The 16745-nt window shown below is 46.9% G+C and overlaps 1 protein-coding gene and 1 long non-coding RNA gene across 6 annotated transcripts in view; one reads left to right on the plus strand and one right to left on the minus strand.

The window, feature by feature from the left end:
• LOC121113411 overlaps positions 1 to 3786 on the plus strand; it is a 32046-nt gene extending 28260 nt beyond the window's left edge. Inside the window, exon 4 of the long non-coding RNA XR_005861772.2 lies at positions 401 to 3786. This is a non-coding gene — a long non-coding RNA (uncharacterized LOC121113411). The remainder of the gene's footprint in view (positions 1 to 400) is intronic.
• The window catches only part of ITGA6 (integrin subunit alpha 6), a 119008-nt gene that overhangs the window by 24199 nt on the left and 78064 nt on the right, over positions 1 to 16745 (minus strand). For 3 of the 5 annotated variants that reach the window (XM_015289641.4, XM_046943495.1, NM_205289.2), the window contains exon 1: positions 16089 to 16308. The exons of 1 other annotated variant lie outside the window; for it this stretch is intronic. In XM_015289641.4, coding sequence (XP_015145127.3) covers positions 16089 to 16249 — 161 coding nt within the window. In that variant the 5' untranslated portion in view covers positions 16250 to 16308. Of the gene's footprint in view, positions 1 to 6215; positions 6384 to 16088; positions 16309 to 16745 lie in introns of those variants that run through there. One more of the 5 variants, XM_015289643.4, reaches the window with a different exon arrangement.

Below are 16745 nucleotides of genomic sequence, written 5' to 3' on the forward strand. Positions count from 1 at the left end.
CGCTTTTAGAAAGGCCACTAACAGCTTCCTTCTCTAATTTTGGCAGTAGTGTACTTAACTCTCATCTCTTAACTCTCTTGCAAAGCAGTGGCTCCTGAGCTGCTCCTAATGTAGGAATAGCTGCATTTTCCCCTCAGTTCTGTTATCCCCTACAGAAAGAGACAAGATGAGGTTTGTTGTTGTTGTTAACACTGGCAACCAGAAATTATAGCAAGTAGAGGTACCGATGTCCTAACTCTCAGAAATTTTGGTTTCTACTTCTTGAAAACTTGGTACAATTACATTCCATTATTAAAACACACGCCTAAACTAAAATTCTAGTCTCAGAGCAAATACATCAATCCTGATGCTCTATTGGTTAGAATTAATTATTGCTTTATCTTAATTACCTCTTGGGAAGGGTCCCAGCATCTAGAGAGGGATTGGGCCCCAGCACCCACTGCACCTCGCTGCCATGCCCCTGGCAGAACAGCCGAGCCAACAAAGCACAACTGAAGAGATGAAGTTTAAGTGCCACTTCAGTCTCAGAAAAGACATCAAAGCATCTTACTGACTTCCCCAGTGACGGACCAGACCTTCGGGTAACCATATGTGCAAAGCATGCTTCATACAGCCACAGAACTCCAAGCAGGAAGAAGGCAGTGGCAACTCTCTCCCTGGGGCCTCAGTGCTCAGCAAGCACTCCACAAGTCAGATAACAGCAAGAAGACTGTCTGTCTCCTAACTCAAATTAGCCCAACAGAGATACTGAATCCAAAGCAAAATACACCAGAAACAGCTTTTCATTTGAACAAGCACCAGAGACTATGAAGCAGCAGGGTACAGCTCTGAGGTCCTATCTGCTCTCATCAGTGACCTGTGAGAAGTGCAGCAGAGGCTGTAACATCCCTCTTCATCAATGAATGAAAATGACAGCGGGAACTAAGAGGTTCTGCTCACAGCCACCTACCTGAACCTCCTTCAGTAGTGTCCACAGAACTCCCTGGCTGCTTTCAGCAAGACAGCTGCAGTTCAGATGAGGCAAGAGCATCAGAAACACAACAGCTCCAAGTTCCTGCAAGTATTCCTCTCACTCCACGGTGAATTCCTTTCCTCACTCACAGCCTGGAACTTTCTGAGGACAACATACAGTTTTCACAATATACTTCAAAGAAGAGCAGTTGTCAGCAATTCATTGCAGTATCTCAGGAACAGTCACTAGCTTGAAAGATAAGTCTAAAGGAAGGAGAACACCTTTAACATCTTTGGCAGGAAACTCTTGTTCATCAAAGGAAGAGGTTTCCATTGAGTAAGCTACACTGTGACTTAAACAAATACAAAAATACTGTGGTCTGCACTAAGCTCAGACACTATGTCTTCATTCCTTGAATTCCTTTCTTTCCCACAGTATCTTCTACCCCAAACAAGGCACCAGCCTTTGCCATCTTCTCCTTAAAAGTAACAGCAACACATTACTAGTGGCAGCTCTGTGCTTTAACAGACTGGAGCAGAAATCACTGGAAGCGTTTCCTGGGTAACCAACCATTAGCCATTTCCACAAATAGGCAGAATAAAATAGTCAGTGGTGTACGCAATTTCCAATTTTGCAACCTTCATTGAGCACAAATGTCCAATTTAATGTTGCTATTCTCAGTAACAATGGTGCCACTGCACACTTTGCACTTCACTGTGTTTTCAGAAAGACTCCATCAGCACGAGGGGGGCAAAGCTGGGAAGCGATGAAGCTAAACGCTGTACAACTTCTCCCACTCCTGGCTAGACAGAGAGACTCCCCACATCCCTTCCTCCTGCACTCTGCCTCAGAGCATTTCATTCCATTGATGAAGAAATGAAACTAACAACCACCAACTGATTACATTTATACCACCAAGTCACCAATCACAGTACCCAGACACACAACATGTGTCCAACAACTGCCGGTAGAGACAGCGCATCTCCATGCAGGGTCTCCATGCAGACATCTGCCCAGAGCCCTCCACAAGGATGGACCTTCGCCACCTGCGCAGCTTTGTCCACATGCACTATCTTGTTCAGAGACCCCGCACCACCTCTTCAGCTTTGCTCTACTCTCAAGGCAGAAACAACAGGCAGGCAGCCACTCTACAGGAGCAGGGTGTCCCCAGGGGCACCGCTTCTGCTCTCCCTCAACAAACTGTGGTCATGGAAGAACTTCCTCATAAGGGAACAAGTGTGTCAAGTATCCAAATTTTAGAATAGGAACATCAAACTGTAAGGCATCTCAACATAAGTGATGTTGGTTAATGGGATAGACTGTTTTTAATCCCAAGCAGTACCACCTCTGCTACGCAAGGATCTGGCTTCCAGCAATAGAAGCAGGGACAGGTGCGGTTTCACACCAACAACCAACTGAACTCCACCAGACCTCTCCCTCACTCCCCTTTCATAAGTGAGTAAGAAAATATGATGGGAAGAAAAAAGTTCACAAATTGAGAAAATAAAAGGGAAAAGAAAGGAAAAACAAGCAAAGGCCATATGGAAGCAAAAAGAGAGAAAACAATTATTCTCTACTTCCCATCATCGAGTGATGTTCAGCCACACCTTGGGAAGCAAGGCCTCAATAAGCTTGGCCGCTGTTTGGGAGAATGGATGCGTTCTTAACAGGAACTTCTCCTTCCCTTTTCCCAGCTTGTATTGCTGTGACATAGAACGTCCCTTTGGTCACCTTAGACCAGCTGCCCTGGCCACGTCCCCTACCCCCTCCTGCCCACTCCCAGCATGCTGGGTTTGGGGTTTGGAGAGTCTTCATGCTGTTCCAGCACTGCTTATCCATAGACAAACACTGGGTAGGTACCAAAGCTGTTCCAGCTTCAAGTGCAGAGCACAGCACTATATAGGCTGCTGTGGGTGAACTCCATCCCAGCCAGAGCCAGCACAAGGACAGGAGCACCACAGACATCCTAGCACGGAGCCCTTCCTACTCAGGCAGTAATGGGAACTGGAGCTCAACCAAGGGAATGGGCTTCTGAAAAAGCAGCCGCTCCCAGAAAAACGCAGCCAGAAATGACGTCTGTGGGGAAATTGTTCACAGTGCTTTTTGCAGATACCCACTGTTTCCAGGCTGTTATGAACAGCTATTTTAAGTGACAGACGATTCTTCTAATCTGCTACTGCACTGCTACATTTTCCTACTACCATCTCAGAGCCATGGCCAAGTACACCATTAATCTCTGTTGCCCGGAGGCCTGGCATTTAAAGGAGTGTGATTTTCATTTTATTAGCTCAGCCTTTTTCAGGAAGCAGATTACGATAGGGGCTGGGAAAAGCAGCCAAAAGCAGCATAAGGGCCAGAGCGAGCTACAAAGCAAAATGAACTACAAAGCTACCTGTTGTTCTGCAAAGGCCACTAATTATTGACTTTCTGAAAGTCACATGGAAAAGCAAACACTTTCCAACACTTTCGTCTCACAGCCAAGAGCTCAGCGTGTATGGATTTGAAATCAGTTTTGTAGATCTCATTTTCACTGGCAGAAAGCATTTTTTCAAAGTCCTATTTCAAAATACAGCTTTCCATTTTGTCCAGCTTTCTCTCGCTGTAACTAGGAGATACACTGTTTTTTGTTGTTTTTTTTAAACAGTCAAACAGTATGTGAAAACTACAATTCAGTTTTAATTTCTCCCTTACAAACTGTACATCTCCCCCACATTTAAAAGAAAGAGCACTGGCTCAGGAATAGACCTGAGCATGAAGTGATACCATAAAACATTTACTAGATTGTGTTATAACTAAACTGTGATAAAATTATTAAAGACACTGTGTTAAAGGGATTTTCAATCAGATTTTCTCTCACAGTGGCAGTCTCTGTTACTGCATAAAATCCTCTTGTAGTAACAAGAGGTTTAACTCAGAAAGTGGCAAACGTGTGCTCAAAGAAACAAGCTCAGGAGCTGAGCACCCTGCTCCCAGCCACCCTGTCCATGTCAGACTTCCATGGCATGGAAATCCATGCCAACCCTACCACTGTCAGTCACTTCACCTGTGGGCAGCCATGAGGCATCAGCAGGACCAGCTGGGGATGTGGCTGCAAGTAGTCCCAGCCAAATGCAAGCACAAAAAGAGTTAATTTCCTATCCCAGCCGGCTGCTGCTGTTCCAAACACCTTTGCCTTCCCCACACTGGGCATGCTCGCTCTACAGGCTCCATTGACCAACAAGTGCTGTCTTTGGTAACATACAATTTCAGAAAACAGATTTAAATGTCATCTTACTTGAAGGGCAATACATGCCAGCTCCATTCGGACTCATAAAAATGATGGGAATCAAGGTCCACGTTTTAGACAACAAACACTGAATTAATCAAAGTACAGAAGCAGCTGCTCAGAGTTCTTTTTCCAAGGAGCACTTTGGCAGAGCAGCATTGCAGGCAGTGCGTGAAGGCAGTGCTTGCTGGACTAACAACCAGAACAGGCACACGCTGTTCATGAGCATGCCAAATCCATTATAAAAAACCTGCAGGAGTTTTAATACAGCACAGAACAGGTTGAGATGTCATTCCTCTATTTCTTTCACTGGGTGAAGTATATCATTTTCATATGAGACCACAAAAGAAGCTCAGCACAAAGGACAGACACCTGGTCACCCCTACAGGAGGAGCAGCCACCCCTGTACTAACCAGAGCCATCTCCTGCAGCAGCTCAACTGCTCCGAGACACTCGCTGCTCCCCTTCCTCCTCACCTACCACCTTCTCCTGCTCCCCCTTAACTACAAGGAGAAATGAGGCAGGACAAGACCCTTGCATGGGACACACAGCACAGGCTCCCCCCATTCCAATGACACAGCAGCTCACTGACACGAGCCCGGGACAGGAGGCTGCATGGAGCCATCCCTTTTGCCAGAGCATGGTCAGTCACTTGCACACTAACGCACAGGTCTGAAATCACTCCTTCAGTCTTAGAACCATCATAGCCCTGTGTTAAATGCGTGCAACAGCATCACTGGCTTTGCAGAGCTTTTCTTCAAGCCAAGAACTCGATCACAAAAGCAGATATGGCCCGAGGTACACATACTGACACATACTCCCAATGTGAACTGGAAGCACAGACTTTCACAGCACTTTGAGGGATGTCACTCCAACAAGGTGATATTATGTAGAACCAGGGAAATGCCCCAACAGTCAGAGGGGCTCTTACAGAGCCTTTTCTAATGTTACTCGCAGATATAGAAACACTGATCAAATACACAACAAACTTCTCCCTATACAGATCTGCAGAGGACATTACATTTTACTATGGGTAGGAACGTACAAACTGTGAGAATTCCAATAAGCTCGCAAAAGCCAAGAACAAGATTTTCTGTTTGCACCATAGCTCACACCTGAGCCATGCCAAGAAATCCCCCTACATTCTCTGCAGCCTGGCACGCATCCCAGCAGGCACACACACCGTTTTACAGCCTCCCCTTACACATTTTTTTCCATCTCCCACCACTCCCTATGGGTTCACTGGTGCAAAACCTGGAATTATTTCTTTCAGGAACCTTCAGTACTCTGTTTTCGTGCAGGCAGCAAGTAGTGCAACTAGCACTTCAGCTGGGACTGGGATTGGATTTGACCTGGCATCAAGAACACATTCTTCCAGGATGTGCAGGAACAGCGTGGCTTTCCCAACAATGCAGCTACATGACAACTTTACAGGTCTTACACATGTTCTTAGTAGCTGCTATGGCAGTTGGTTGTGTATGAAATAAGGAAAACATAGTATTGATGCATCTCAGCCAAGAAAACAATGTGTTTCTCACTTAAAGCTCGCTTCACACTAAGCAATCACATCTGAGCCACGCTCTTTTCTCATACACGCTGCTGGATACAGCCAAGAGCAGCAGATCGAACTGCCATGCAGTTTCAGCAGCACCGGTGGCAGGCTGACCAGTCTTTGTGATTCCCTTACACGCATTATGTGGAAAGAGCTATGAGAACAGAGGGACCCACATAAATCAATTACACACAGGATCACGTGCTTGCTACCAGCAACAGCTGGCTGCCACCTCCAAGCACTTCCAGGACAAATATGCCTTTCCCTCGGACCTTTGACCCACGCATGTACTGCTGAGCAAACAACCTCTGGTGTTACAGGCATGGGTTGTTGCCAGAACCTTTTCAATCTTGTTCTACTTGATACGTTAGAGACATATTTTATAGGGCTACTTAGGAGGAGGGTATCAATGCCAGCCAAATTAGGCAGAAGCTAAACGCATTTACCTCCATTTGAAAAATCTCCTTGGCCATCTTCACTAAAAAGGAACTGCTGTCAGAAATGCTGCCATTCCTATGGACACCATCAGCGTAAGTAAGTTGGTGGTTTCACTGAACAAAATGCTGATGGTTCCTATTTGCTGTTCCTTGCATCTCCAGGATCCCCAAAGATCTCTGAAAGGGAAAAACAAACGTGAAGAATACAGCTGAACAGCAACCTATGAACTCAATAGCTGACAGCGAAATCCATACGTGTGACCCTGGAGAGGCCTTAGCCTGCTGTTACGCTGCAGAGTGCATTCAGATAGGGAGCGTCCCATCAGTGCCTCACTACTGTCCATGACCCTGGACAACTTCTCCTTTTCCAATGCAGACATAACATCCTCACACATGCTATTACTGCTGCTTAAAGGGAATCAATATTAGGAAATGACATATTTTTAGATCCAGTTCTGAATCAGGAAACGAGAAAAACAGCCGATGCTCCAGCAAAGCCAAAGCCAGCCAGTCCATACTAGCAAATGTTCCAAGAAAATCACAATTTAGAACCAGTACTTCATATCTTCTAGTGTCATTTCAAAGCCATAAAAATCATCTCGCTTCACAGAGGAATACACCTGGACTGCTCTTTAAACTAAAACAAGGTAGCTACAGTTTGTTTTTTTTTCCAAGCAATAGTTCTTGAATTCACAGAATAGTCCTAAAACACCTCATGCTCTCAGTACCTTAGAGCCAAGGGAAGTCCATCTCACCAAGGATACATTTGATGCTAAAATCAAAAAGGGAGCTTTATAAACTGTGGTTCAGTCCATTTCTTTTTAAAATACTGAATAATTCACTCAGAAATGGAACAGAAGCTTTCTTCCCTACATTCAAGTGTGTTTCTCTAGGCCATATTTTCCTGACATTACTTTCAAAGCAGCGACTTCCTTTTATGTATCTCAGTCAACAATATTAATAAATCAATTATTCAGTGCTTTCAGACCATTTTGTATATCAGTTCCTTCAAACATTCCTTTTACTGTAACCTACCCTGTTTTATACCATGATGAGGTGCTGATTTTCCAGAAATCATTTCACAATACAGATCACTTATTCAATAATATGAATTTTTGCTTGTTTTAAATAGCCATTTGCCTGACAGCCTCATCTCAATTGTGCCCTTTCTGCAGAGCACATCCCCAAAACATGTCATTCTTACAGTTATGGCTAGACCGAGCCAACCATCCCGGGCAAGCTCTGAAAGAGTCAAACACTGATTTTGAAAAGAAATTCTTTGAAACAAATATGGTATCTTCTATGAAAATGTAGGAGATTACATTCCTGACAAAACTGACTGTTGCTCCGGTACGTGGGGAGAAGGTTTTGGGTAGAGTTCAACACAAGAGAATAAGAATGGCCCATCCTGACTGTTGACAATTTGCTGCTGCAATATTCCAGGCAACCCAATAAACAAATATGGGAAATGTTCTCTTTTACTGTGTAGATAATCCAGACAGCAACAAACTAGATGGGTGAAACCACTCTTCTCTGCATGCAAAATGTAAAAAAAAATGTAAAAAAAAAAAAAAAAAAGACATTTATGAGAAGCCAAGCTACCTGTCTCACTTCTGCACAAGTTTATCTCTGTTACTTGTAAAGTAACATCAGCACCATTACTAACATATACCACATGGAAAATGGCACTTGTTTCAGCGAGCACCATAACAGTGATTTTCACCTCCTATTTTTATGGTTAAAGAAAAAGAAACAATAAACAACACCATAAATTACATCAATATTTTTTTATGAAAGAGCCAATATAACTGCAGAATATTTATTAGAGGGCAGTCAACAGTAAGGAGTCTCCTAAGAAGCTTCGATATTAAAAACTGTTAAATTTAAATGCTTGATTTGACCATTCCACTACAGAGACCTACGTAAGTCTTGCACTGTTACAGACCAGCTCCATCAAATAGCCCAGGTACAGACTGACATGGTTAGTCAGTACTTCTAAAGACGAAACAACACAGAGTACTCATATCTCCTGCCAAGACACAAGACATTTGTCTAGTTGACCGTAACCAAAAAGGCGTGAATTAGGATTACCGCTATGCATTAGTCCTAACAGCAGACAATGCAGTATATACAGCCTCACACCTGGATGAAGATAGATTCGTACCTGATGGGAGGGCTGCCTTACAGCTTATCCTTAAAGCATATGCCAGCGTAAGGAGCCTTCCTCACCACCAAGGTAGGTAGTACAACAGTGGAACTGCTACAGAACTTGTCACACACCTTCTGACAGTGATCCTGGTGGGGTTGTCTCTCCTCCTGACACTACCAGTACACCCCATCTCCACTGCTCTCCAGGCCTTGGGAAATTCAGAAAATGAAAACAGAAACCAAAGGAAACTACGCTCCCAAATAAAAATGCTAAATGTTAATATTCCAGCTCACAGATAGTTTAACTGTACAGGGCTCCTCTCCCTGCTGAGGAAAGACCTGGGAAGCCTGTCCTAACCCTGGTGCTTAGAAGCACAGCAGCATACAAATGCAAGCCTTGTGTCACGCACATTCTTCAAGCATGAATGGCACATTCTTTCTCCCTGTATCTTGCCCATAACAATGCTCTTTGTCTCCCACCCTTCTGTGGCAGGTGGAGTTACGTTTTAGGTCTGAAGAACACCAGGAACCGTAGAAGTAGGAGGCCAGCAGCTGGCCTCAAGCAGCTGGCTGCCAGCTGAAGGTCTCAGGGTGCCCACGGTAGGAGGCAGCCATGCCCAGGCAGGCAGCAAGGCCAGACAGCCCACCCTTGGCTGCAGCCTTGGGCACAAGGAGAGGCTGCAGAAAAACACTGCCCAGCTCCTTCCCGCCTCGGGCTTCTGGCACAAGTACTCATTTCAGCCCATCTGACACCATTTCCAAACAGGAGGGCATGTCAAAGAGGGGTACAAAAACGACTTCTCATCCCAAACGTCTCCCAGTATTTTTAACAATATGACATATTCTAGTTCCATTTCATGACAGAATATTTCATGGATGGTTTCATTGAAGACTGTCAGTCAGGCATACACACACAGGTACGTCTGCTTTGCCCATCTGGTGCTTCTATCAGCTGGTTTGAGAAGCACAGCTGGCACAGCAGTGGGGTGTTCCAGCTGGGAGCCACCCAGCACTCCCCTGCCCAGCTCTGGGACTAACTTCAGCAGTACTCCCCTCAGCCTCTGCCCAAGAACAAAGCAACTTGTCAAGGGGAATGTTCTTCCTTTGCCCCTAACTCCCATGTTGTGCAGCTCATTAGTTTCCATTCTGTTTAGTGAAGTGAAAAACCCTCTCCTCCTTCCTGAGACCAAGGTCTGCCCTCGTCCTGTGCTGCTTTGTTCCCATTACACCACCCTGACCCTTTTGGTTTCAGAGGATGCAAGTTTAGCTTTCTGATCCTGTTCCTCTTGTTGCTGAGATGTGTCAGATACTTCAGCAGCAGTAGAGCTCTCTGGGCCAGCATATACTGTGTCTGTCAGGGTTGATTTATACCATGGTATTATTTAATAAGATCTACCTGGTATATATTCAATCCTTTGTGAATGAATAAATACAACAGACTTGGACCAGAGCAACTTAAAGCAATTTGGGGTAATTTAGCCATTACTTCTATGTTAATGTTCTTGCAAGGGCTGGGCAGAGCTGCATTTGACACAAAACGCTGTTCTCTTTCCAAATGCACAGCCTAAGGAGAGAGGGATTTGTGCCTCCTCAAATACCATTCACATCTACGGAGACATGCGAAAAGAAGAAAGCAAAAGCCAAAGCACTTCTAAGCCTGCATTACCTCTACCTCATGCATTTTAATGCCCAAGCCAAAGAGATGATGCCTCTTGTATTACGAACTGATACACTGATCAGGCTCAGCACAGGCACAAACCTGAAGCTAGGAGCTGCAGCAGGTACGTGCACCTACCTGTAAGAGCATAATGACATAAGGGGCTTTAACTGAAGCTGACAAGGTAGGCGGTCCTCAAAGCTGCAGCCCGAACTGAACCATTTATCATCACTACAGACCAAAGCTCTGTGCTACAGTCCTCGCTCATGGAAGGCTTCTTTTAGTGCAGCAATGAATTACCATTTTACTAATGCTTAACAATATTGTAAGTGTAAAATTCTTGAGCACCTCCAGGTGATCATTTAAAAAAAAAAAAAAAAAGGTTACTCTTCCCCAAGAGGTATGTGACCTCTTGACAAATGAGTTCCAGGGCTGGGAGGACTGAGGATGAGGCCTGCTATCCCCATGCAGGAGGCTTAGCTCTGTGCTATCAGCACCTGCCATGTCCAGCACCGCTGTAGCAAGGCTGAGCCTGCAGCGCACACAGCCAACAGAAAAGGGCTGTGCTGTGGCGTGTCCTCCTGGCACAGCCTTTGCAGAACTGCCCAAAGCTGTCCTCTCAGAAGCTCGCCGTTACTGCATGGCCTGTGCCTGTGCCTGGGAGCAGACACGCCAGCGCAGCTACCTGAACACATGTCCCTCACACGCCCTGTGCTGGCAGAGCTCCTCCTCCACCTGCAGCACGCCCTGACGACAACGGGAAGCCAACAAACAAACACAAACATGACATAACCGGAAACCAGGTGCTGCAGACACAACTTGCAACAAGCTCACTTTTGCTGTTCAGGAAATGTGTTTTGCCACCACAGCAAAGAACTCCCCCTGGCCAGGCCAACGCGCTCTCTAGGCAGCTGTGCTGGGCAGGCAGGGCCTGGCCGGGAGCTCCTGTGCCCCGGGGCCACGGCAGGAAGGAGCCGGCCCCACCAAAGCGATGCGATAGCCAGTCCCGTGCAGACAGCTCTCCTGACAGCATCCCTGTTACTCATTTCTCTTTTTCAAAGTCACAGATAAAAAAACCCCTGTTTCAACAGCTGACAGCAGTGCACAAGCCAGCAGAAACACACTGCTGGGCTCCTCAGTTCCACTTACATCAGTCTCCTTGCCTTGAATTCACTCTGCTTGAGGTTTCATCTGTGCAAGTCTGTATTGGCTACCGATTTCAATGCTAACTTCTTACAGCTAGTGTCAGATTCAAACAAACTGTATTAGAGGAAAAGACTGTAAGAAGTCTTATTTCTGTTATTTATAAAACCAAGCTTATAGTGAATTTAAACCAAACTAAAATACATCTCGCTTAAGGCAAAAAAAAATAAGCCAGTCCACGCACCCAAAGCACTGCTCTTTCTCTACACTGCCACAGTAGTTAAAGCAGTGCAGCTTTCTGGTGTGCCCCAAGTCAATGCTAACTTCATCCTTCTTCCCTCAGCAGCATTTGGCAGGACTGAGTGCGCAGTTCTTCTCTGGTCCTGCATGGAATACAAAAAATGAATTGAAGATAATGACCTCTTCTTTTTCGCCTGCAGGAATGGGAGTCAGATGGTGACAGCTATACAACAGTCTCCAATATTTGTAAACCTGACCATAAAACCTATCAGTTGTATTTCTGCCAGAGGTAACCCAGACTAACTCAAACTTAGCACAGGAGAAGGACAAACTTTCTGCAGTTTTATTCCACCAACAGCAGCCTGCTCTAGTGGGGGGCAGCCCACAGCAGGGGCTTGGAGCTGGATAGTCTTTACAGCCCCTTCCAACCCAGACCATTCTGTGATTCTATGACTCAATTCCACATTCTTCCCCTTTATGTAATGTAAACAGGGAAATTATCTCCTTGTTTCTTTTACACATTGTATAAGTATGATGTATCTCTTTTTAAATCTCTCCCTTAGTACTACAGGGGAACTCTACAGGGAAGAGTTCTCCCTCCTCCTTCCCAACTTCATTTGATCCTGACTTTTCCCACAGGACATCCATCTTGAACATGACATGAAACTGTTTTACTATCACAAATAAAGTAATCAAGCATGCTAAATAGGTTATCCAAGAACAGCTTTCACAGACAAAAACAGGAATACATCCAAAAAAAAATCCTCAGGGCAACAAGACAGCAAGGACATGGTCTGGAAAGAAAAAAAGGACATTTCATAGCAAGCCAGGTTTTTGTTTTGTTTGGTTTTGTTTGGGTTTTTGTTTTGTTTTGTTTCCATCAATAGAAGCTCTAAGGATGAGCATTGTTAAGATCTTTAAATCTTGAAAATGCAAACATTCACTGCTATGCCTTCAGCCCACCTGAACTTTGAATTGCTTGGTAACAGCTCTGCAATCCAGCCCTCTTCTGTCACCAGAGCAGTGAGCACAGGCCCTCCGACAACACAGAAATACTGGCTAAATGCCACTGAGGATGCATTGCAGCAGCAGTACAGCAATGTCAGCAGCCTGCTGACCAAAGGCAACGCTGTTTTATATTGATAGAATGGCTCACAGCAGAGAGATGCAGTATCAGCAGAACCTGCCACAAGTAAAAATTCCAGTAAGCAATCTTTTAGGCTTTACAGTTCCGAATGGGCAGCACAGGCTTGGCACAAAATGCCTACCCGCTGCTTTTCTCCTGAAGAGGAGATCCTGAATGTCGCCATAGTCTCATCCTTATTTTGCCTTAAGCAGTAAGAAGCCTACATTAATTCAGCTTCATTTCCGTATTAAAAGTAATATCAGAATTGATTGCAAGTTATACGCAAATATAGATGTTCTTAGGACTTGTGTTCTAATTCAAGAGATCAGCTTAAACCATTGTGAAAAGGACCATCTCACATGCTGCGTGTATATATCTCATTATATAAAATAAGTGCATACATACAAATATAAAACCATGAGTAAATCAGTACTGAGTAGCTATTTATAATAACAACACATAGCATTACAGTAGCTAACATACCACCTACATACAGCTACAGACCCCTGCATTCTCCATCACAAACTAATGAAACTTTAACTCCAATAGCTACACTGCCCCCAAGTCCCAGACTGCAGGGCACGGCTGTTGCACCACCACCACCTCTCACAAGTACAACTCCCATACCTTTGTCACACTGACAGATTAAGCACAGACCAATCTCACTCAGGGCAAGAAGCCCAGCTCCCTGAGAACTCCATTAACGTTTTCTGCTCCTGATTCATTGTGCTTGACAATGGACCAGAACTGTACACAGAAATCCAGGCAGGCTGCCCTCAGTCCATCTAACAGTAACATTAATGCTTCCCCAGTAACGTTAATGCTTCCCTAGTACTTATTAAGACTGCATTCAGTTCTCCTTCACACCCACACGCCATTAGCAGCCCACTTTCAGTTATTGCGAATAAAGTTTTTTCTCCTCTTCATCCGATGAACTCTCAAACTTTTCTCACTTGAAAACACTCACAGAGAATAACAAAAAGCTGTTATCAGTCCCCAGCCTCCCATAAAGCATCCTTTACAAATAAAGTTGATGCATTTCTTGAACAGCCACCTACCTGTGCCATTGGGAGTTAAGTAATTACTAATTAGCAAACGCAGCATTAGTATCCAACGTTGACAAACACAGAAATTGTCATTCAACGGCAATATGTAAGCCACAATCTTCTGTAACTAGGAAAAAAGTGACCAAAGGCAAACACCACATTTAAAAGCAGGTTATTTCAGCTGTACCTTCATGCGTCACACTGAAAGACATTTCCCACTCCCTTTCTTACCAAGGCATTTCATAAATGCTTAACGTGGAATTATCAAGCTGAAGCAGAAGAGAAAGCAAACTCATTTAAGAATCACTTCAAGTGAACTGAAAGGTAAAACTAAGGATCCATAGATTGTTTTATAGACTAAAACATCCCTTAACAGAACTCACATATTTCACCATTTCTCATTTGTTTCCTCAAGGACTTAAGGATCTAGCATACAACAGTTATAACTGTCTATAACGCCATGAAGCTGCATGGAGTGGCGGGGAATTTTGGGATCAGGGTTCCCTTCGAGATAAGAATCCAAGCATCAGTTAAGTTCCAGTGATGAAATAGGGTTTGTGTATTTTGGTAACAACTGACTAACTATAACTGAGTTTTAAAGGTAGCACCCAATAGAGAAGATGGGATGAAACAATTACTGCTATCAGTCACAAGAGAGAACTGCACGTAAAAGTGCTTCTGCAGCAGAGCTAAGACAGACCAAGATACAGCTGGGAACGGAGGCACTGCATCCTGCGGACAAACATGAAGCTCCTGCTGCTGTAAGTAATGGGCAGCATGCAGGGACCAGACATGTCTCCCAGTACCAGACCTCAATGCAATCTCCACTCCTTCACCTCTTGCCTTCACCGGTTACCTGCCCAGCAGACAGTCTGCTCCACCTACAAACAGCCAAGCTATCTACAAACTGGCATCCACGGAACATGCCAAATGAGTTGTTTGATATTAATGTTGCTCATTTTTATCTGAGCGTTTACAAAGACGTAACCTAATGCGGTAGCCTTTGCTCCGCTGCAATTCCATGTGTTCCACAAGGCATAACAAAGTGAGCTTAGCATACCGCTGTCTGTGAAGGACAGTTATGTTTCAGCACATCAACAGACAGAAAAAGATGCTCAAAGCAACTATAATATACCCGTCCTACGTAAAAGAACCAAACACGGGTTTTGCAAGCAGCTTCCTTGGGTAGCAATCCAATTCTTTATGCTAAAGCTCATGCAAAGATTTTAAAAACCAACCAAGACATCATATGCTCAGAACCATGCATCACCACAAAACAGAGTTTCTCCACTCAGGTTCTGTCTCAATCCGAGACTCCTGCTATCCATGAAGGCTGGCATTCAGCACGCCGTGCCAACCCAGCAGCATCTGGCCCTGCCCATCCCAGACTGCCCGAGGAAGTACTGTGCACACAAAGCACAACTTTCATGCTCATAATCTCTGAGGCATTCCAGTCAAACACTGCAGACTAGCTCCAACACCGTGACTTCTACTAATTAGTCCTCTGTCTCCATATGTTCTGACACACTCATTCTATCAGCATTTGATAACACAGTGGCAAACTAACAAGCTTCAGACACCACATTCATAGCAGAACTAAATGAGACCAGTGCACGCGTAATCCTGGCAAGAATTAAGATAAGGGCCTCTGGGAAGTAACTCGCAGAGCTGTATTTCAGTCTTGATTTACAGTTGGGTCCCTGAGTACCAGACAGAAGGTGGAATCTGCCATTTATGCTCCTTTACACACTGTAATTCCTATTAAATCACACAGAACGCAAGTCTGAACAATGCCGGTCTAAAGAGTTTTTAACTAAGTTTACCAGCTAACTTTATTGTGGATATGGTTGCTGCCCAGCATCATTCTCCTGCATTCGCTATCCAGAGCGCAGACTCATCTTCCCTTACATTAAAGCTAAATGTCCAGAGACGTTTGTTTCATAACAATGCCTTACAGGAGATGCACTCTGTGCAGCGAGTACCGGCGGGTCAAGCAACTGCTCAGGTGTAGCCATTAAGAGGCACGGAGCCCCAGGCAGCCCTCCTCAGGACGCACAGAGGACTTTTCTTTGCTCTCACGACGTAGGGACGGCACCTCCTCACCCACGTCCCGCCAGTACTGATACTGTCCCAGTACTCCCTGTACCATCCCGTGCCCCGGGCACGACCGCCCCGCAGCACGAGCGGCGCACCAGGCGGGACGGAGACCCCTCGAGCGCCCGGGAGCGCCGGCTCGGCGGGCACGGCCGTGGGCCCCCACCGCTCGGCGGCGCCGCCCGCCGCGGACGGCTGCCGGCGGCTCGGGCGTGGAAGCCTCCCGTCCGCGGTCGCCGCTCGTTCGCCCCCGTTCCGTCCCGGCCCCCCAGCGAGCCCCGGCGGCCGGCGCCTCGCCGCCCCCGAGCGCTCCGCGGCAGGTGCCGCCCTCCCCGCCGCCCCCCGCCGCCAGGTAATAGCCCGGACGCGCCGCGCCGCCGGGGGCGGCGGCGGAAGGAGGGCCCAGGACGGGGCGCGGCGGCACTTACAGCCGTTTCTCCTGCGGCTGCAGCTGCCGGTGCATGGCCAGCGAGAAGCCGAAGAGGCTGCCCGGCTCCCCGCGCCGGCCGATCACGTTCTCCGCGTCCAGGTTGAAGGCGCCGGCCAGCCCCGGCAGCAGGGGCAGGTAGAGGAGGAGCGCGGCCGCCATCTGCTCCAGCCGGCACGAGAACCTGCCGCCGAGCGCCGCCGCCGCTCCCTCCGCGCCGCGCCGGATCCCGCCCCGCCCCGCCCTCCTCGCCGCGGGCAGCCCGGCCCCCCGAGCGGCGCTCGCGCCGAGCGCCCCGCGCCGCCGCAGCGGGGGCGGCGCAAAATGTCGGTCGGGTGCGGGGCGCCGCCCTGCGGAGAACCCGGCCCACCGCGCCCCAGCCCTGCGGCCGTGCGCTTTGAGCGCAGAAAAACCTGCGGGCGGGCGGGGCTGCCGCGGGCGCGGAACCCGGGCGCGGGGTGCAGGAGCGGCAGCAGCCGGCGGCGGTGCGGGTGAGGCTCGGCGCCGTGCCCCGGCGGCGGCCACGTGCATCGCACCTTGCCGGATCGCGCCGCACTCGCGCGCTCCCAGACCGCGTGCGTAAGGGCGGTCCGTGCTCCTTTGGGGCGCTGCAGGCAGCGCGCTCGTTCCTTCATCCCATTTCTTACGCTTAAACAGA

The sequence above is a fragment of the Gallus gallus genome, chromosome 7 (genome assembly GCF_016699485.2).
Source record: "Gallus gallus isolate bGalGal1 chromosome 7, bGalGal1.mat.broiler.GRCg7b, whole genome shotgun sequence".
Lineage (NCBI taxonomy): Eukaryota > Metazoa > Chordata > Aves > Galliformes > Phasianidae > Gallus > Gallus gallus.